The sequence below is a fragment of the Arvicola amphibius genome, chromosome 12, assembly GCF_903992535.2.
Source record: "Arvicola amphibius chromosome 12, mArvAmp1.2, whole genome shotgun sequence".
NCBI lineage: Eukaryota > Metazoa > Chordata > Mammalia > Rodentia > Cricetidae > Arvicola > Arvicola amphibius.
The window spans coordinates 104,995,956-105,019,156 of NC_052058.2; the positions used below are offsets into that span (position 1 = coordinate 104,995,956).

Here is a 23,201-nt window from a genome sequence, read left to right on the forward strand (position 1 = left end):
TTCTCTTTTTACCATTACTAAAGGGTAATGTTTTTCTGGTAGGAGGATACATGGATTCATGCACATGGTATAGGAATGACAGTTACCATTTTGGGGGTGAATCCTAGACAGAATACTTGCTGTAAATTAATTTCAGATCTAAGTGAGTGGACTGGCCATCTATTTTCTAATCTGGAGTATTTTAAATAGTTTTTGCGTGCCTGCTGAGTAGACTTAAACATGGACAAGGAATCAAAAGTAACAGCAGCTTACAGTGATTGGACACGTACTGTGTGCTGAACTTGATGTGAGTGCAAAAGTACAAAACTTAGGAATTATTCCTTAACATCCATTTTTCAACAACTTAAACTTGAAATAATGTAAACACCAGGTTTATAAAACTCATAATTGGGCTGGTGCAATAGCTCATTAGGTAGAGTGTTTGCTTTGCGGCATGAGGACTCATGTTTGGTTCCCAGAACCTGTGTAAAAAGTAAGATGTCATATGGCGGGAAGGGAAGAAGGTGGAAAGGGAGGGTAGAGTGTGGGAGTGGAGTAGGGGAAAATGTATAGTACATTTCTATCCAAACAATCAACACAAGAAGATTTAATAAAAAGAGAAAAGTAAGGTGTTGGCGTGCCCTTGGAATCTCTGTGCTTGGGAAGCAGAGACTGGTAAATCCCTTGGGCTCACTGGCCAGCCAGTTTTGGCTGAATTAGTGAACTCAGGACAATGAGAGACTGCCATCTCAAAATCCTCAGTGCATGATATCTGAGAAATGACATTTGAAATTGACCTCTGGCCTTTATATGTTCATGCATACTTCTGCATGCACACATATACAATGCATTCACAAAAATCTATACCCAAGAAATTGCAAAATTTCACATATATACACATGTTTATACACACACACACACACACCCCCACACACACACACACACACACACACACACACACACACACACACACATCATATATATATATATATATATATATATATATATATATGTGAACTCATACCACAAACTTCGGGGTTTTAATTCAAAACTCCTTAGTTGAACCAAGAGTGACATTATAGGCCTATAGTCTTGGGTCTCAAGAGACTTAATTGGGGAGATATTAATTCTATTTTAAGCTATATAGTAGTGATACCAAGGCTCAAACAAACAAGTAAAAATAAGAGCTACAAAAACTTAACTAATTTTCAATTTTATACTATATCCCATGACCACTGTCCTTAAGATCATTACCGTAGAGATGTAACTCAAGACTTCATCTATGGAGTAGAGAAAGAACCAAGCCAAATGCAATGTGGGTTTGCATCGGACAGTGTATCTTGGGTAGAAGGTATGTTGGGAGGAAATCTAGAGTCTTTTATCTGAAATGGCCCTCAAGACTTGTGGCTGCAGTGTTCTCTTTGTATGTCACATCTTAATGAAAAAGAGTTCTGGGTCCTTGCTTAGCCTTCTCACTGCATGGTGGTTACAATATGAAGCTGTGAGGTTACCAAGTGAACTCTTATCATTTTGTCTCCAGAAATATTGCAAATTTAGGAATCACTGAGTAGCAATGGAGCTCTTCTCTGCTTCCAAGTGCTCTGTTTTGGTGAAATGCCTTTTTCTACGCGATAGGAATGACATGATTTTGGTTGCTGAGGGCCAGAGGGCTGACATAGAGGTCAGGTTAGCCAAGATCAGCCCCAGCCTGGAGCAGCTACTAGTCTGAATGAAGACAATAGAACTCTGTTTCTTGAACTTCAGCTTTGCTTTTAATTTTTGACTTTTAAAGGCTTGTTTTAGTTTGCTTTGGGTACATGTGATGTATGTGCAGCTGTGTGTGTAGGACTGCACAAACATGCTCACATGCAGTGGCCAGAGGATAATGTGAGTGTTCTGTTGTATCATGCTTTACTTTATATCCTTAAGACACTGAGTCTGAGCTAGGCTGCGGGCCAGAAAGCCCTAAAACCCTCCTGTCAACTCTCCACATGGTATTTCACAGTATTTATGTCACTAGATAATTAAAAGACATGTTAAGATTTTTACATGAACACCAAGGATTCAAATTCATGTCCTTATACTTTCATAGAAAGTACTCTCACCCTTGAGCCATATCCCTAGCTCCATTTCTTGGGCTTTCTATTCTTTAAATTGAGATTTTTTTTTTTTTTTTTTTTTTTGGTTTTTCGAGACAGGGTTTCTCTGCAGCTTTAGAGCCTGTCCTGGAGCTAGCTCTTGTAAACCAGGCTGGTCTCGAACTCACAGAGATCCGCCTGCCTCTGCCTCCCGAGTGCTGGGATTAAAGGCGTGCGCCACCACCGCCCGGCTTAAATTGAGATTTTTGTTGCTTCCTGATGACTTACGTAGATGCTTAGCAAAGTCATGGTCCTGCTTTTCCCTGTACTTCCTTGCAAATTTGAAACTCCATAAAGCAGTATGGGGTGGATGATCCTGTGTGTAACATGACTATGTTGGGTCTGTTATAAAATAGAAACTGTGATTTCTATTAATTGTAGACTTGTATGAAGCAGTGAGGTAGAATTCCTAGGTGATCATTGCAGCCACTGGCAATGTAAGTGTTATCTTTACCTTTTAGCGCCATAAAGAACAGCATGTTGCCATTGTACTCTCCTAATTCTGGACAGGCTTCTCATTCTTAGTTTCTGATGGCCAGTGGCCTAAATGTATACAGAAACTTTTGAGTATGTTATTTAACTTTTTGAGACAACCTCAAACTTATTATGCAGCTAAAGATGGTGTTGAACTTCTGATCCTCTGCATCTCTCTCCCAGTGCTGAGACTGAAGGGATGTAGTATAATTCAGAGTTTATGCAGTGTGAGGAATGAAGCTCATGGCTGTGCACCTGCAAACCAAGCGCTCTACCAACTGAATTGCATTTGTACCCCCCTTGTGTAATTCTGAAGTGAATATTTGTATGACAATGGTAGCTTAGCTACATTTATGGCTTCCTTGTTGCCATAATTTTGCACTAACTTAGAGAAGAGTATTTTTATTATTTTCCTTGAAGTTTGACTTATTTATTATGAGATGTGCAAGTATAAAGTCCTTGATTAGCTATAGAAAATCAATCTCAAGTTACAGTGTATTTAGCAATACTCCTGCATCATACTTAATCCTTTTTTAAATTGTATATTTCATTTTAATAAATAATATCTTTCTGTTTTCCAAGCTTAGAACTCTAAGACTCAAAAACGTTCTCCTGCCTCAGCCTCCTGAGTAGTTAGGACTGCTGGAGAATCCAGTCAGGCTTCTGTTACAAAGATTTGTGTTTTCATGTGAAGAGATGAACACATGTGTGAAGGTGTGTAAGCATGCAAGTATGAGATAATATGGTGGTTAGAGGTCAAACCCTAGTGCTCTTTCGTCAATGCTGTCCAGGCAGTTCGCAACACAGGGTCTTTCTCTGGGACCTGGAGTCCATCGCTTGACTGGGCTGCTTGCTGGCAAGTCACTCCTCCCTACTTCTGCCTCCTCACACTGGGTGTGCACATCATGTACCACCACACCTGTGATTTCGTCTTCTACTTTAAAAGGAGACACTGTTACCCTTGCAGGCTCTCCTCCTCCTCTTCCTCTCACCTGCCTCTCCTATGCTCCTGACATTGAAGAGGAAGCATGCTTTCCAAGTATTCCCAAGTCCCTAGCAAGCAAAGGCCCTGTAACAAGTGGAAATAAGTAAACAAGATAAAGCAAAGTGCCTTGGTAAACATGCTCTCCATACCACAAGGCAAAACAACAATGCAAGGCAGGGCAGTAGTGACTCGGAGTTCTTGCTTGTGCAGCATCTTCAATAAGAGAAAACCAGTTTTAGAGGCAAAACTGGCAAGGGCCTGTTTCTGTATGTAGACTTACAGAGAGCAAATATTTGGAAATAAAATAATGTATTAAGGCTCTATTTTTTAATGGTTTTTTGAGAGTTGTGTTTTAGCTGATAGAAGATGTCTTGGGAGTTATGTTCTTCAGGTAGGGAGGTCAGTAGTGTATGACAGCTTTCCAGATGAATGCCCTAATCTCAGATAATCAGTGGTGGGTGGGAAGATAGCTTTTCTAGGTGTTTCTTTTTCTTATTCTTTTTTTCCAAAATGCATTGTGTATACAATAGTTATATGTGATTTTTCAGGTGTGTGCACATGTATGTGTATATGAGTATACGTGTAGATCAGAGAATACTTTAGGGTACTCTAGAGTGTCATTCTTCAAGTATTGTCCACTTTTTGTTTGGTTGGTTTGGTTGGTTTTTCATGGAAGGTTCCTCTGTAGTTTTGGAGGCTGTCCTGGAACTAGCTCTTGCAGACCAGGCTGGACTCAAACTCACAGAGATCCACCTGCCTGTCTGTGCCTTCTGAGTGCTGGATTAAAGGCATATAGCCCTACCCTCCTGCTATCTACCTTGATTTTTGAGGCAGATTTTCCCAGTGATTTGTGTAGGTTGCCTAGCAAGGGAGGCCCAGGAATTTTCTTATTTCTACTTCTCCAGTTTCAAGAGTCCAAGTGAATTCCAAAATTACCAGCTAAATTTTTGGGTTTAGGGGTTTGGACTCAGCTACTCAGACTTGCAAGGCAAACATTTTACTGATTGAACTATCTCCTAAGCCTCTGAATCTGTTTCTGTTGCTATTTATTTTGTTTGGTTCATTTGTTTTTCCTTAAATACCATCAGCACAAAAACGAGTATCAAAGTGGGTTGTTTTATGGTGGTTAATGGCCTTTTCTGTCTCTGAAAAGGCCACATGTTTATCAGATATCATGATGTTAAACTCATAGCTGTCAGCCTCCAAAGGTCCTTCATAGAAATGCATGAGGCAGCAAAACGATTAGTCTGCTCACAGGATGAGAGAGTGATCTTCACGAACAGGGTTCCTATGACAGCTTCTGGTAAGAGAAACTCCTGGAAACACAAAAGTTTAAGATGACAAAAGGATGTAAAGAAAGACAGATATGGCATCACGCAACAGCTGGAATTTATGTTGAGTACAGGGTGTTTGTACTGAGATTTTTCAGCACCTAGGACAGAAGTGTACCCATCTGCTGTCTGCTGTTGTTTAACCAGTTTTATTTGTGTGTGCAGTTTTGCTGCATGTTTATTTCCTGTACTGGTGCACATATGTATGTGTGTAGAGGCAAGAGGATAAATTCATTTTGCTTCTTAAAACATGTCCACATTTATTTGTTATTTTGCTTTGAATCAGGGTCCATCATTGTTCTGGAACTCATAAAAAGGATTTGCCTCCTTGTTGCTAGGATTGCAAACCCAGCCTTTCTGTTTGCTTGCTTATTTGTTTAATATGAATTCTGGGAATCAAACTGGCATGCTCATGCTTGCAAGGCACCATCTTGACAAGCAATCCTCTACTGAGTTCTTTCTCTCCCACATCACTGTGATTCTGTAATTTTGTTGTTAGTTTTAAAATAATGCTTCTCTAACTTGTGAAAAGGTAAACTGGAGGACTTTAAAATTTTTTTAAAGCATTTCCACTTATTTTTATTTGTACATGTATATGTGTGTGCCTGCTTGTCTGTATGTGTACCATGTATATATAGCTATCCGCATAGGCCACTGGAACTGGAGTTATAGACACTTGTGAGCTGTGCACTGTGGGTGCAGGGAATGGAATCCAGGGCCCCTGCAGAGCAGCATATGTGCTCAGGGACTGGTCCCTCCCTCAAGTCCCACCCAAATCTCTTCTAAGGTACTTTTCAGACTTGTATTTTCAGTCTGATATTAGGTCACCTTGGGGATCATGATTTTCCAGGACTGTGGTAAGCTGGAAGATTGCTAATATATGTAGTCAGAGAAACACTGCCATTGCAGCCATGCCCACTGACATTCACCTAAGGTCAACATCAACATAACGAGCATTTGATTTCATGCTCCCAAAGGATGGACTTCTTTTATATACGGACTATTAAAAACAGTTTCATCCTCTGGGTGTGCATATTCACTTTTGGCCCACAGTATATTATTAAATTGCTTACTGTGATTTCACAAACTGTTTTACTGCAATGCAAAATGGCACAATGGCACGATGTCCTCTGTATCACATATAAGGTACTGCACTTGCAAATAGTGAATGCTGTGTATAATATACAGTGACTGTGGTGCATAGTATACAATGACTGCTGTGTATAGCATACAGTGGATGCTGTGTATAGCATACAGTGGCTGCTGTGTATAGTATACAGTGACTTGCTTGTGTATAGGCATACAGTGGCTGCTGCTGTGTATAGTATAAAGTGACTGCTGTTATAGCATACAGTGGATGCTGTGTATAGCATAGAGTGACTGATATATATAGTATACAACAGCTGTTGTGTATAGCATACAGTGACTGCTGTGTATAGTATACAGTGACTGCTGTGTATAGCATACAATGACTGCTGTGTATAGTATACGGTGACTGTGGTGTATAGTATACAGTGACTGCAGTGTTTAGTATACAGTGACTGCTGTGTATAGTACACAGTGACTGCTGTGTACAGTATACAGTGACTGCTGTGTATAGCATACCAGAGGAATGCTGTGTATAGCATAGAGCGGCTGCTGTGTATAGTAATACAGTGACTGCTGTGTATATCATATAGTGACTGCTGTGTATAGCATACAGTGACTGTGGTGTATAGTATACAGTGAGCTGCTGTGTAGTAGTACACAGTGCTGCGGTGTATAGCATACAGTGACTGTGGTGTATAGTACACAGTGACTGCTGTGCATAGTATACAGTGACTGCTGTATATAATATATGGTGATTGAGGTATATAGTATACAGTGAACGGTGTATAGTATACAGTGAGTGTGGTGTATAGCACACAGTGACTGCTGTGTATAGCACACAGTGACTGCTGTGTATAGCCATACAGTGGGATCCTGTATATAGCATACAGCGGCTGCTGTGTATAGTACCACAGTGACTGCTGTGCATAGTATACAGTGACTGCTGTGGTATAATATATGGTGATTGAGGTGTATAGTATACAGTGACTGCGGTGTATAGTAGTACAGTTGACTGCGGTGTATAGCATACAGTGACTGTGATGTATAGTATACAGTGACTGCTGTGTATAGTAATAGGTGACTGCTTTTAATAGCTTATTTTAAAAGGAGACATGAAGCATATGTAAGGCTTGGGGTAGAGGTGAAGCTGGAAGAAATATCAGTCTTAGCCTTTTCAATTCACCAGAAGTCACCTGCCATGCATCCTGCCTATTACCAGATACTATTAAGAGCATGCCATCAGCATCAGGGTCTAATGCACTTTGTAGCCCAGGAGACCAAAGAATGTCTTAACTTTTTGTGAGGTGTAATATTGCAAGCCTGACATTTTTTTTTTTTTTTTGGTTTTTCGAGACAGGGTTTCTCTGTGGCTTTGGTGCCATGTCCTGGAACTAGCTCTTGTAGACCAGGCTGGCCTCGAACTCACAGAGATCCGTCTCGCCTCTGCCATCCCGAAGTGCTTGGGATTAAAGGCGTTGCCACCACCAGCCCGGCCACAACCTGACATTTTGCTCTGCCCTTTGCATTTGGTCTGGGTCTTGGGACATCCAACAGCTCTTCTCCCTCCAGTGTAATCTACTGATAGTCTTTGAAATAATTTTTGTGATTGTGTTTTAATACTATCTTTATTTTCTTTGTTGAATCAACCTCAAGTAAAATTCTCAAACTATACTGCACTAGGGCTTTGAAAAAACTTAATTAAATAAGTGACTGCCGAATAAAATGCTCCAAAATTGTTTGCTTAGATACTAGAATTAATTTGATTTTATTTATGTCTGCAAGAAGTGTGTGTAGATCTGTAACTAATTGCAATCATGTGGCATATACACTAGACCCAGGAAATCACAAAAATGAAGAGACATAGGATTAAAATACTTTTACATGACTACTTTTATTTTTGAGATTATAATTATATCATTTATCTTCTTTCTTTCCTCCCTCCATACTTTCCCATATAGCTTCTTTGCTTTCCTTTAAATTCATGGAATCTTTTTAAATAAATTATTTTTATGAACATATATGTGCAGTATAGAATAAGGACAACAATAGACATGCTAAGAAGAATTGAAACATTTTAAGGCCTTCAAAATATGTACTGAGAAGCTAAAGAGAGATTCCACTGGTCAAAGAGCTTACCATATATGCATGAACAATTGAATTCTAATTCCCAGCACCCACACCCAGGACTCAGGGATAGTAGCATGCATTTGCAATCCCTGTGTCTGTGAGAGGCAGAGCGACTGCGAGCTGGATCTCTGAGACTCAACTGACCATGCTCAGCCTAGCCAAATTTGGTGAGCGCTTCAGGTTTCAGTCTCATAAAAAAGAAGGTGCATCAAGGCAAACAAGTTTATTGAGAAGGGTAAGAAGCTTGCCAACAAATTTGACGACCTGATTTCCGGCTTCTTCAGGACCCACAAAATGAAAGGAAGAAAATCTGCTTCCAGTGCCAAGTTTTCACTGACCTGCAACATGAATTCCAAGTCCTGTGGAATCAAATTTAACAAAACGGGGTAGGCGAAGTAACATGAAAGTAGTGACTGCAGAAGTACAACCACTCATGTCAATCTGGGTGGCCACTACATCGCTACACATGGAATAGTCAGATACACATGCACACACCACTTACTGAGCTTCATATTTGTTTCCATAATTTCACAGTAGGAATATAAATGATAAAGCTGCAGAACTATAGCGCTGACCTTGGCAACTTGAAAAAGGTGAGGTCTAAAATAAAACATTTCACTGTCTGAATACTATCATTATCTCTAATGAGAGAGAACATCACAAGGACATTTCAAATTGTACCTTAGGCAATAAATTATCTGCCAGAACTGCACTCAGACTATTTCTCTTAGATATGAAAACATGGATCCGTTTACTGTCTGGTCATATTACACATATGCTCTGTTTGTGTAGAAATTTATTCTGAAGAACCCTGATATATCTATCATTGCCTTCTTCACTGAGGCGTGCGGTAAATACATGAATTCCTGGTTGTACCCCTTCAACAGCAATGCTCACTTTCCTGGCTGCTTTTTTTTAAAATGCAACAAACTTTGCTGTCTCAAAAGCATTTTTGTGTGCATAAGAATTAAATCTCCTTCTTGCTGAAGACATAGCATTGTCTCCTTTCATAAGAGTTAATATTAGGCTTGCCTACCATTTGGCTATGGGACTAAGCCTCCAGAAGATAGATTCTTAAGATCTGCTAAAAGAGAAAAAAAAGAATTGTTTCTTTATTTAGGTAAAGTTGTTCCTAGAATCCCTACTCCCTGTGCAGTCATTGGAAGCTGCCATGAGTTTTCTCATGGATCTGTGAGCATTTTTGAGTTGTTACTAAGAAAATCTTCCTTTTTCTTCTCTTCTGTCTTTCTCTATTAGATGTTGACTGGAGCCTAAAAATGCCTTCCCTGGTACTCAGACTTTCTTCTTTCTCTGACTTTCTCTTTCCCACATTGTGGCCGCCTGTCATCATGTGGCTAATCTCCCTGTCTGCTTAACTCAAACAGAATGGCTTTTATTTCTATATCTTCATCCTCCACCTCTGAGCAACTACTGAGATTTTTCAGCTTTGTCTGATTTTGGGATTCCCTTTATTAAATTTCTTTTCACAGCATAATATTTTTATTGATTATGGGGGAATTTCATACAATTTATTTGGGCTTCCAATTAAATCTATTTATAATTATAATTCCCAAATTATTCTATTAAGGAGGCTAAAAATCCCCAAATATCTTTTCCTGGTATCATCTGGTGGCCAGAAAGAGATTTCTCCAAACTTCCAGTAATATATGTGTTCCTCTTCATGGGTGTGCTTGTATACGCAATATATAAGCATAAACACATAGCTACATGTATGTACATAAGGATGTCAGAAGTCAATGTTGGATATCTGATGCACTTACTCTTCACTTTATTTTTGGTGATAGGGTCTCTCACTGAACCTGGAGCTCTCCATTTAAGCTGTGATTCCTGGCACACACTATTTCACACAGCTGTCTATGTGGGTTCTATCATCAAGCTCAGGTCCTCGGGCCTATAGGGCAAGCACTCTACTGATAGCTATCTCCCAAGCCCTACTGACAATTTCCTCTTCATTTTCTCTTAGGCATTCAGTTTCTCCACAGTAGAGTATGCTGTGATTCTCCTATAGGTCTCTTCCTGTGCTAATCTAGAGTACTCAGAAAGCATGCATAAAGTCACATCTTATGCACTGCTTTGAGTTCTACTGCTGCTGCAGAGGCAGAGGTTCCCAGAGCATCTGTTGGATTTCCTCAGTTCAGCATTTACGATCTATAGAAATTTTCAATTGATAGCCATTAATTATGTACATTTGAGTGTGTGTGTGTGTGTGTGTGTGTGTGTGTGTGTGTGTGCATGTAGAAGCCAGAGGACAATCTTGACTGTTATTCCCTGTCATTCCTTAGTCACCATCCACTTTGCCTTTGAAGACACTTGCATGGAACTCTTAGCTGGTTAGTCAGGATCCAAAGCTCTTCCTGTCTGGAGTCCCCTGTGCTCAGATCACAAGCATGTGTCAACAGTCCTGGCTTGTACCTAGTTTCCGAGGAGTTAAACTGATATCCTTGTGCTTACACAGTTAATATTTTGTGTGCAAAGCTACCTCCCCAGCCCGTTTAAAACAGAGAAAAATATATGTACTATAGGGATTTACAATCTAACAGGGGAAGCCAAAAGATGGACTAAAGGATTAGCATGCACAGTGACAGTGGCAGGAAGGGCATATGATAATGTTTACTGAGGAAGTAGTGGGTTTCTGAGAAGGAACCTGGAACTTGAGTCTGTTTCAGTGCAATGGCTGTCTGTCTTTCTGATGCTTGACACAGGGTTCTGCTCTGTAGCTTGGCTCTTCCACATATTCATGAATATCCTCCTGCCTCAGCTGCTGGTGCATCATCATATGCCACTTTCCCCAAGTTGTTTTCTTTAACAAATATATCATTTTCAGAAATAACAGTACCTTCATTTTCTATGGATATATTCATACTTTTTTCCTAACTGCCCTTCTGTATTTCAGCATCCATTTCAATAAATGATTGTCTTACATCTTCAGTTTTAGCTAAGAAAAACTTAGAAATGATGTTGCTAGACATAAGGGAGTAGCTAATCAGGCTCCAGTCTTCTGCAGCATCAGCAACAATGAACAGCTCTCCAAGGATAGCAGGTCTGGGGATCTGTAGGAGAAAGACTAACATCCCAAAAACAAAGTCATCCTTAGTGTTGGCTCTGCCACATCTGATTCTACAAAGAGAGTCAGACTGTGTGTCTGTGAGTCTATAAACTCTCCAGTTGTTCAGATTCCAAAAGCATGACATTCCTTTTATCAAAAGTTTGCTTATTTATTTTATGAGTACGTGTTCTATCTGCATGTAAAGCTTTATGCCCAAAGAGGGCTTCAGATCCCACTAGAGACAGTTGTGAGCCATCATACAGTTGCTGAGAGTTGAACTCAGGACCTCTGGAAGAAGAGCCAATGCTCTTAACCACTGAGCCATCTCTCCAGCCCTAGCATGACATTCTTAATTCCCCTGAGGACATCAAGTTTCCAGTCTTAGGAGCATCAGTTAATTAAATGTGATCTTTCCCAATATCTCCCCGTGTCTGAGTCACATGCTAGCAAGGCTCCTTTCTCACTCTCTCTCTCAGTATGAGACAGCCACCTCCTCTCACCACAAAAGACAGAAAGAAGCAGACATCTTTGCTGCTCTGGATAATCTGAGCTCCTTCCCTTTCACTTTGGGCTCCATCATGTTCTCTGTTGAATTAAATAAATCTTGTGGCCTCCAGGGCAGTCTGCCTCCATGTCCTATAACAAATTTTAGACTTGACATTAATATTTTGTGATATCAATATTGCTTTCCCATTTGACATCTTATATTTTTACATTAAGTTATTTACCTTTTCCTTTTTCATTAATTTTATTTTAAGTGTGTTTGACCATCTGATTTTCTTATATCTGAATTTGAATCATTGCTAAAAGTTTTGACACTTCTAGTTTATAAATATACTGAGTCTTCTTTCGCACAAGAACATCCATGTGTCAATATCTAAATCCGTGATTCACTTGTAATTTGATGCTGGTGCCTGCTGTATGACTGCGTCCAAGGTGGCCTTCTTCTCTGTGGCTTCCTAGTCATCTGAGCAACACTAAATAAGGGTTCAGAAAAGGGGCCAGACCTAGATGTACCTCGTGTTGATTCACCTCATAATGACTGCATCAGAAACAGTAATTTTGTGAAGCATCCCATTGTAGGACACTTATTCCTTCTATCTCCTTAGCATGGCTTCAGGTTAACTCAGTCCAAAAGTCACATGACTGAATTGGCACAACTGCAGTGTTAAGTACCAACCAGACATTCTATTTTCCTCTTTGTTTGTTTGGTTTGCTTCGATTTTTTGAAATAGGGTGTTACTATGTAGTACTATGTATGTACTGGCTAACCTCAAGCTTCCAGAGCTCTGCTTATTTTCCTTTAATGGGTCTTGATTACTGTTCAATACCCCCTCTGATGAGGAACTGGCATCTCTGACCTCTAGCAAAAATGAGGCTAACCAGAGACACAGAGACATATCTGGCTTTTAGCCAAAGAAGAAATGGGCTCCTTTTCTTTAGAGTCTTTTAACCTTAAATGTCTTAATTTTTACCTCATGTATTACACACCTGTGTCAGAAAATTTAACAAAATCTGAAGTTTGTAAGACTGTGCCCTGTCTTATTCTCAAAAGACACTGTAAGTACAGTTTGATGCTTTCCCAATCTTGTGCCTCGTGTCCTTTGGGCATCGTAAATCCAACTTATGCAGACAAGTGGATGCTGGAAATGTAAGACATGCTTGGTCTCATATGACACAACTCAACTGAAGTTTCAGCAGTAATTTCAAATCATAGTAACCAGAAAGAGTTAAAAACACAGGTAAACACACATTCATCAAAACAAAGGCAGCAATAACAACAAAAAAGCTGAATGTGAGTGTGGGTGGTGGTGGCAGTGTATGCCTTTAAACCTTGCACTCTGGAGGGGGACAGAAGCAGGTAGATCCCTATTAGTTTGCAGCCAGTCTGGTCTACATAGCAAGTCTAGGACATTCAGAGCTACAGAGAAAACCTATCTTGAAAAACCAACCAAACAACTAAACAAACAAACTAAACTAAGATGGTAAAAGAAAACAAACAAGTAAGCACAGGAAATAAGAGCAAGAAAAGTTTTAAGGGTGTAGAGTGCATAGAAGAAAGCATAGAAAGAAAGAGAGAAAGTAGTCAATCTTCAGAGTTGAATTCTTATATAGAAATAACAAAACTGAAGGTGTAGAGACAGTTTAATAGGTGATAGTGCATTTGCCATGAAGGACTGAATTTACATCCCCAGGATCCACATAAAAGCCAGACAGTGTTCCTACTCTGGACTGTCACAGGCCAGCTAGCCTGTGGCTTATGCAGTAGAAAAACAACAAAGGAATCTAGATCAAACAAGGAGAAAGATGAGGACAGACACCTAAGGTTGTCCACTGACTTCCATTTGTAAGCCTCAGAATGCTGTGCTGGCTAGATTTTGTCAACTGTACCTAAGCTTGAGTCATCTAAGAAGAGGGAACCTCAGTTGTGAGAATGCCTCCATTAAATTGGGATGTAGAAAATCTTATAAGGCATTTTCTTGAATAATGTTTGACATGGCTAGCCCATTGTGGGTGGTGCTATCTAATGGCAGGTGCTATTGAATGGTATAAACTCAGACAGAGCAAACCATGAGAAGCAAGCCAGTAAGCAATACTTCTTCAGGGTGCCGTCATCAATTCTTGACTCAAGATTCCTGATTTAAGTTCCTGTCCTGTCTTCCCTGGATGGTGAGCACAAGGTCAAGATGAAGTAAACCTATTCTTCCCCATGTGTCATGGTGTTTATCAGAGCAACAGAAACCCTAAGACATGGAGCACACCAGTGTGAAGATGCAAAGACATACATTGTATGCATGTAAACACACACACACACACACACACACACACAAATACACTCACTCACACATACACACTCATGCAGAAGTACAATTTATCAAACAACAAATTTACATGGCAAAATTATCGCAGATTTATAATAATTGCAGGTGGCATCCAGTTCTTCAAGTTGAAGATGTGAGTTGTATGAGAAACATAGCACTATCTGAAAACATAAAGTAGATCACCAGCCCCTCTACAAACACCGTGAAGCTTTGCTCACCTTTGTGACAGTAGTAGAGTCTCTGAAGATGTCTCAGGTAGGACTTTTCCATCAGACTCTTTCCTGAGGAGGCCAGTGGCTTCTACCTCAGGGAGCAATCCAGGAGCTGTGAAGATGGTGACCACTGCTTTCTAATAATCTAACCCTGGCTCCTATGCCAACTGCCTTGTTCTCTCCATTATGACCTGTGTCCACTTTAACTGTGAGCCAGATACAGCAGTTTCTCCTTTATGTTGTTTTTGTCTGGTATTTTGTAAGAGCAATGAGAGCATTAACCAAGACATGCATGAGTATCTGAATAGCAGGAGGTGTCCATCATGGAAATTACCTTAGAAGAGGCCAGCAAAGGTAAAGCCAACTTCCCAAAGTAATGCAGGAGCTAAGTTGTGGCCATACTGCAAACATTTGCCCAGTTCATTTCTAGGGTTCAAGTTCTTTGTGGAATACTACAATTTTATTTAAGTGTGTGCTCACATGACTACATTTGTGTGATTGTGTATACTAGAGAATAAATGTGGAGGTGAGAGGAAACATGCAGCAGCTTGTTCTCTTCTTCCACCATGCATGTACTATGGCTAGAACTCTCTGAGCTATCTCACTGGTTAGGTGATCTCAGCAGCTAAGTAAATGCTCAAATGTTTTCTGCGTGTTATTTTCCTTTCATGCTCTTGAGAAAACAACAGTGGCAACTTCTCTCATGTGTTTGCCCTCCTATGAGTGTAGGTGTGTTTTGTGATATCTGCTCATATTAGCTGGCATTCCCATGTGTAGTGCACATCAAAGTGTATTACATAGATTCTGAAGATCGTATTCTTCCAGGCAAGCACTTCACCAATGGAGATATCAGGGTTCAACTTGTTGTGTTCAGTATTCAGGGCACATACCATGACACCCTTATTTGCCTCTGCTTCAGAAATTGTGCATGAATACCAGAGAGAGTTCCATGAATACAAGTATAACCTTGAATTCACTCCAAAGTATAAGAATTTCTAACTCTCTCAGGATTTAGGACCTAACTGGTAATGAATTATTTGAAGCTCCCCTCATACTTGATCATGATGAACGGTAGCTTCATATTCCTGGGATGGGGCATTAGTCATAGGGGCAGAAGTCAGCTAAGGTGACAAGCTTGTACTCTATCTTGAATAATGTTAGGAGTCACTGAAGTGTTTTAAGCATGACTAGGTTACATAATTCAATGTGCACATGCTGCTCCAAACTATAGGATTTTGTGTGAAGTGTTATTTTTTTTATTCCTAAGATTGCTAATGTGTCTTTTAAGATGTTGGCTTTGATTCTTCCAAATCTGCTGGGTTTAACCAAGTTAATATTTATCAAGTATACAGCTGTGTTAATGCTCCAAATTATGTGACCCCTGTGACCTCTTCCTATTCTTGCTCCTGCATGAGTTTGAAAGGACCTCTGTGCCTGTCATTGCCTGTAAACATGAGGACACAGGCTGTTGTTCTTATATATGACTCTGTCCCTTGGTGAAATTATACTTGTTGACATAATCTATAAATTAGGCAACAATTGTCAGGTAAAAATGGATTGAACCTGTATCCAATATTGTATCAGTTACTTTCCTGAGTTTAGCACATGTAAGTGTAAGAGAATGTTCCTTTCGCCTGGAAGATATATCGGTTGGTAAAGTGCTTGCTTTGCAAGCATGAAGACCTGAGTCTGATCCCTTGAGCAAGTAAAAGCATGCATGGTGTGCACATTTTAAGGTGTTGACAGGAAGATTCTTAAGGATCACTGGTCAGGCATTCTAGCCAAATAGGCAAGGAGAAAACCAAGTTGTGACAAGTAAGAAGCAATCTTTGATATTGACTATTGCTACCACATACAAGCCCGCAAATACATGTGCACACACTTCCCCCAAGACGGTGTCCTCATGTTTTATTGCTAAAATGTGAATTTTAAACTCACCAGACAAACATTTGTTGAACTCTGACGCCTTTTAGAGATGCTGTGATGCAGTGTCACGTGACAGTCATGATTCTTAGAGGTTCTTTACCACATTCTAGAAAACAGCCATGTGCTGATGATCCTAGCTTAGTGTACTGTGAGGACATAGGGACAGAATGTAAATCAGCAAATACCAGGGCAGATAAGAGTGGAGATTTTATGATCAATGTACCCTTGAGATGGGCTTAGAAGAATGAATGGATTATAGAAGTAATGGTGTGTGATGGTTATCTTTAACTGTCCCCTTGACACAACCTGAATCACCTTGGAGGAGAGTCTTAAGGAGGGATTGTCTCTTTTGGGTTGGTATGAGAACACATTTGTAGTAGACTGTCTTAATTTTGTTAATGTGTGTGGGAAGAATCACTGTGGATAGCAACGTTCTCTAAACAGGGGTCCTTGTTTTAATTATGTTTCTATTGCTACAATAAAGACCACAAGGAAAGGGCTTATTTCAGCTTCCTTTCATATTTCATCATGAAGGGAAATCAAGGAAGGAACTCACAGGAACTTGGTGTAGGAACTAAGGGAGGCAATGGATTCATACTGCTTACTGGCTTGCTCATCTTGTTTTCTTGGGCCACACAGGATAATATTCTGAGGGGTGGCATTGCCTCCAATGAACTGTACCCTTCCACATCCATCATTAATAAATAAAATGCCCTAAAGAGTTTCCGACTGTCTAGTCATGTGGGGGCTTTTTTTTCCACTGAGGTTCTATTTTCCAAAATGACTCTAGCTGTGTCCATTAACAATAGCCCAACCAGCATAGTTTCTGAATGATTTGAATAGAAAGATCAAACAGTGTATAAACAAGCTAGCAAGTAGACAAGTGTGCATTTGCTTCTTAGTGTCCATGGTTGTGGATGCGATATGACTACCTGCTTCAAGTTCTTGCAACTGTGGTTTCTCCAAACTGCTAGATGGCAACTAAAAGCTGGGAGGTAAAATAAGCCCTTTCTCCCATATGTTGCTTTCTTGTCAGGGTATTATATCACAGCAACAGAAATAAAGTTAAAATAGGGAAAAAGTCCACGAAGTACAAGACCCCTGGACTGTAAAGGCTCTTGGAGCTATATATGAAGGGAAAGGAAGAAGCATGAGAAGTAGGCTTAAGTATGAGCTACTGACCCCTGCAGAAGGATGTTCAAAGCGAAGTAAAGTTTGTCTTTCTATCTTTCCAGCCATCTATGAGCAATCCTGTGAAGTGTACAGACACCAAGGGAACAAGGCTGGCTTCTTCTATGTTGACTCTGATGGCAGCGGGCCGCTGGGACCTCTCCAGGTGTACTGCAATATCACCGGTAAGGGCCACGTTTTCCACACATGCTTAACCCAGGTATCAGCTGGTATGAGACGGAATGGAGTTTCTGCAAAGGGACAATTGTGTGAACAAAATCTTAGAGTTCTAGCTTCGGTGGGGGAAGGAGACTATCTTGATAAATCTTAGGAATTGGCTTAGTTATTTTTGAGAAAGAATGGTAGAGGAAACTTGGTAACAATAATGACACTATTCTAAGAAACAAGAGTAAGATACTTACCATTTTCTGTAGGGTTGCCAAGGTATCTTTTCTATAGAAAATAAACATCAAAAAGAAAAAGAACAAAATAAATAAACACGACCAAAAAGTAAGGCATAAAAGCCTATGAGAAGTCCTAATTCAAAAAGGGGAAATTCATCATTAGAAGGTTCTGTGAACTGCGTGCCCTGAGTGAGTCCTACTTTCTTGAGCTCAGAAGTTCATCAGTGAAATGGGAATGAGAGTACCACCACCAAGGAGTTGTGAAGATTATAGATAATCAGATGTGATGGAACAGCAATTGAGGACCTGACAAAACATAACCTCTGACCTCAAAAGGGAAAGAGATTCTAGAAATCTAGAAATCTATTTAGAAATAAGAGATTCTTATTCTAGAAACAAGTAGAAAGAATCAATCTGAGCAGGAAACCGATAAAGGTTACTACAAATCTCCATATTCCATCATGTTGATAGTGTAATGATGATTTATTGTAAATAAAGATACATTTTATAGACTAGTCAAAACATCAGGTAGGAGGATTTCAGGAAGCTGAATGTCTCTGCTTTGAGTCTCGCATACTATCTGATGGTTTCTTAGACTTATGTCATGAAACAAATGGATTAATTCATTTATTTCAAGAGTAATTGCCAGAAAGTCACAGAATGTTATGATATATTGGAGATGGTCAGTAAGTTACTGTTCAATAGGCCAAGGTTTTACAAGGTAATTATACATTGGGTCTGCAGAGTTTAGACTTGCCCCCGATCACTGAAGTTCCCATTAGCTTCATACAAAATTTCTATATAGGTATTGCTTCTTTTTATGTGAATTGCAGTTTTCTTGAAAGTCACCATCATTTCCATCATCTTCATCATTATCATCATCTTCTTCATCAGGGAGCATGTATTATATGGAATATTCTGAGAGTGTATAACTTCTTTAAAAATTAATTGCATAGGTTCAGAAGTGACATCTGAGACTGAGCAGGTAAAAGCCATTGGTGCCAACTCTGATGATCTGAGGTTAATCCCTGGTTGCCACACGGTAGGAAGAGAAAACAGACTCCAACAAGATTCCCACATGTTAAACTGGGCAGTGGTGGCACACACCTTTAATCTCAGCCCTTGGGAGGCAGAGGCAGGTGAATCTCTGAGAGTTTGAGGCCAGCCTGGACTACAGACTGAGTTATAGGACAGGCTCCAAAGCTCCAAAGTTACACAGAGAAACCCTGTCTCGAAAAACACAAACGAAAAAGATTCCCACATGTTGTCCTCTGATTTACACAGATTCACATTGATACATATGTGCCCTCTTCACAGGTTAAAAAAACATTTAAAAGTGATACTTTATGGGTAATTTATTCTATCAGTTCCACCTTGCCAAACATTGATGTGATAATTTTTTTGAGCATTTAGCTTTGCCAGTAGTCTTACTATGTCTGTCAGACTGTCATTAATTGGCATATCTCTTTTTTCTCTCTCTCTCTCTCTGTCTCTCTCTCTCTCTTTCTCTCTTTCTCTCTCTCTCTCTCTCTCTCTCACACACACACACACACACACACACACACATAAACATTCATAATTCACTTCAACCCCCTCTCTTCAGAGATGCCAGATGCAACAAGTAGTAAAGCAGCAAAAATCAGGCCTCTCACATTTCATGGAATATTTGTGTCCCACGCTCCACTTCAGTGAGGCAGCATACTTGTAGAGCTCTTTCTGGACATGCAATGTCCATGGCACTAAGAATATGCAAATGAATGACATCTGGCACTGTGATTGTTCAGGTAACAGTAAACTCAGGAACACAGCCATGCGATGCTGGAGGCAGAATGTAGGGATAGCACTGCAAGAATTAATGACAAAGCATATTCAACATTTTTTCCAACTGAATGTAAAGAACAGATACCAGACACTGTTTGCAGAAAGGGCTAGCATTTTGTTGTTGTGGTTTCTCTTGTTTGTTTTTGTTCGTTTGCTTTCCCATAGTACTTCATCTAGAGAAGAGTGGCTGTATGCTAGCTACCTTTAGTTGTTTTTAGTTTTGTATTGTTTTGTTTGTTTGTTTTTAATTTGTTTTTTTTTTTCAAGGTAGGTTTTTCAGAGCCAGTCCTGGCACTCACACTGTAGATCAGACTGCCCTGAAACTCACGAAGATCTGTTTTGTTGTAATTGCTTTACAGCAGGAATAGAAATTGTGTTCTTTGCTTTTTTGGTTGTTGTTACCTAGTACTATTCAACAACCTAGTCAAGGACTGGGCTTGTTCTATTCAAAACATAACTCACACATGAGTTCTTAGTAAAAATAAATACAGAATTCTAGGATAGTCTAGGATATCCTTATTCACTAAATGTACTTGTTCTAAGATTTATAAGGTATTTAGATGCAAATTCACTCTGCCTCTTGCTTTCCAAAAAGAGGTGGTTTGGCTATAAGAGAGGGCAAGGGAGACAAATACCTACTGCTGAGTAGCAGATGCCACATAGATCCAGGAACTGTGGGGTAACTGCCAGCTACTGAGCTCAGACATTTTAGGGAGTTTAATTGGAACTTACAAATATCATCTCTGTTAATTCTATCAGAAAAAAATTTAAGCAAATAGATTTTTAAAAATTCTCCAACTTGTATGGAAGAAATAGAATATCAGAATTTCATGACTTTCTGCAGGTAACATCTAACTGGGACCATGACTTCCCTCTGGTCCAATAATAATCCACATCGCTGAAACATTAACTGGACACTCTGCATTTCATATATCTTCACCATAATCAACTGCTGTGGTATAATCCTTCTGTGTGCTGTGAATATGTATTCCTCTCATTGGTTAATAAAAAAGCTGTTTGGGCCTATAGTGAGGCATAATAAGGCTAGGTTGGAAAGCCAAACTAAAAATACAGAGAAGGGTGGAGTCAGTCAGCAAAGAAGCAAGATGCCAGGGGACTGGTAAAGTCAAGGCCATGTGACAAAATATAGATTAATAGAAATGGGTTAATTTAAATGTAAGAGCTAGATAGTAATAAGCCTAAACTGTAGGCCAAACTTTTTAATTAATACAAGCTTTTGTGTGTTAATCTGAAACTGGATGTTTCTGGGCAAAAGAAAATCTCTACCTCCATTTACAATCAGCATTTTGGTTTTTTTGTTATAAAATTAATTCTGCTCTTTGGGCTGGAGAGGGAGGGGGAGAGGAGTGGGGAGAGAGGGAAGGAAATGGGAGGTGGGGAGGAGGCAGAAATTTTCAATAAAAAAATAAATAAATAAAAAAGAAAAAAGAAAATATAACTAAAACCAAATAAAAATCAAAAACATTCATAGAAAAAAATTAATAAATGATTATACTTAAAAATTAAAAAAAATAGAAAAATTTATTAAAACACTAAAACAAAGCATAATTAAATCTCAAGGTACTAAGTTACTAAATTCTTAGAAATTTAAACCTGTTTTTCTATAAATGAATTTGTTCATTTAAACATAACATATACTTAAATCACATATTTGTATTTTAGTGCCCACATTCAGGCTTTTTCCTGTTCCAATAAAACATATTTTGAAATTAAAATGTATATATTACAATGGCACAAAACATTAAACTTTCCAAATTAGCAAAAGTATAAGAACCTAGAAGACTTTATTCATCCAGAACTGTACTTCTGAAGCCTACCTCTTCTCGGGTTTATTTGATAATTTATCCATTTATGGCTAAGGAAGAATGTGTAATTGATCTTATGCCTTGCTAATTTGGTGCTGTACTCCTGGAGGAACTAGAACTTGGGACCTGTGTCCTGATGGAGAAATCAGCATTCCCCTCTTGACATTCCCAGTCTCATTAATAAAAGAATTTAAGAAGTTCAAAGGCATCTCCAAGAGAGTTTTATTATAGTTGAAAATAGAAATACCTCAAGACAGGTAAAAGTCGCACTTCTCAACAGCTGCCCAGAGAAGGAGGATGGGGAAGGAAATAAAGAGCATGCTTCTTGAATTAAGGAAGCATGGAGATTGGTGATGTTATGGCTGAAAGCCGTATGGTGGGAGGGGAATGTCTGAGCAAGGGTGAGGACTGCCCAGTGCACTGGAAGGTGCATATGTGATATCTGGTCATCATCTGAAAATAAGAGACAGGAAAGAAGAAAGAAAAGCTGGGTCACTTGTTGGGAAGACTCAGCTGCATGTCATGACTTCTTGGGTTGTAGTGACTAAGCTAGAGAATGCGGATTGTTGGAAGGAAAAGCACAGAATTTCCAGCATGGGACATCTATTTTGACAACTTCTGGTCATGACTTGAGATGAACCTGCCTTCTCTCAGGTGGTCCATGGGGTATGTGATTGACCCAGCTCCCTGAAGTGTTGGGCTCCACTGACGCCAATGATTCTATTTCCATAACAAGAAGATTTTCCACAATGGGCCTGTTACTGCTGCTGTGATGTTGAGTCAATAGTTTAGATGGTCATAGATAGGAATTTCCATGATGCTGATCAAGAATGAGCCTTTATCTAGGAAATCTTAAATCTTCTATGTTGTTAAATTGGAGTGACTTGTGATGCTGTGAAATATGTAGCAAAGCCATCCAGAAAGAGTGACCTGATTATCTTGGCTGTCTTTACAAATGCTAATAAACTGAGATAAGAATTGAATTATTAGCCGGGTGGTGGTGGCACACGCCTTTAATCCCAGCACTTGGGAGGCAGAGGCAGGCAGATCTCTGTGAGTTCGAGGCCAGCCTGGTCTACAAGAGCTAGTTCCAGGACAGGCTCTAAAAAAAAAAAAAAAAAAGCTGCAGAGAAACCCTGTCTCGAAAAACCAGAAAAAGAAAAAAGAAAAAAAAAAGAATTGAATTATTAATTCACATTTTTTAATTTACTGTTTTAAAATGTTTTTATTTTATATACCAATCCCAGTTCCCTCTCTCTCCCTCCTCCCACTCCCCCTTACTTTCTACCCATACTCTCCCATCCACTACTTAGAGAGGGTGATGCTTCCCATGGGGAATTAGTAATATCTGGCATATCACTTTGAGGCAGGACCAAAGCCCTCCCCCCATATCTAATTTTTAAGCCCTTTTCCCCTCAAAGATCTGGCCATCTGGGGAGCTATAGAATTACTCGCCAGATCTATTTTTCCATCCCATCTCCAGTTACCAAACTTTACAGAAAATTAAAATAGAGGCAGTCAATCATTCCTAAGTTGAATGTTGATCCTTTAGTTTGGTGGTGAGTCTTGTGATATTTTCTGCCTGTACCTCTGATTACTATAATGTTTCTCTGCATAGGGTTGATGTTCCCATGCCCCCAAGGTGCCATCAGTTTCAAGTGTAACCCATAACAAGGAATTGTCAGTGTGCACATACTGAACTATTTATATACCTTTAACAGTGTGCATAACGTGTACACAATAAGTTGTTTACACTGTGGAATTGCAAATTCTTTTCTAAAATATAAAATACAAATGTGCTTTGATAATATTGGAAAATTGTCAAATATC

At 39.5% G+C, this 23,201-nt stretch overlaps 1 protein-coding gene across 1 annotated transcript in view; it reads left to right on the top strand.

Annotated features, from left to right (window-relative positions):
- Cntnap5 (contactin associated protein family member 5) overlaps window positions 1–23,201 on the top strand; it is a 954,245-nt gene that overhangs the window by 601,082 nt on the left and 329,962 nt on the right. Inside the window, 1 exon segment of the mRNA XM_042054039.1 lies at window positions 17,386–17,505. Within this exon segment, the coding sequence (XP_041909973.1) occupies window positions 17,386–17,505 (120 nt within the window).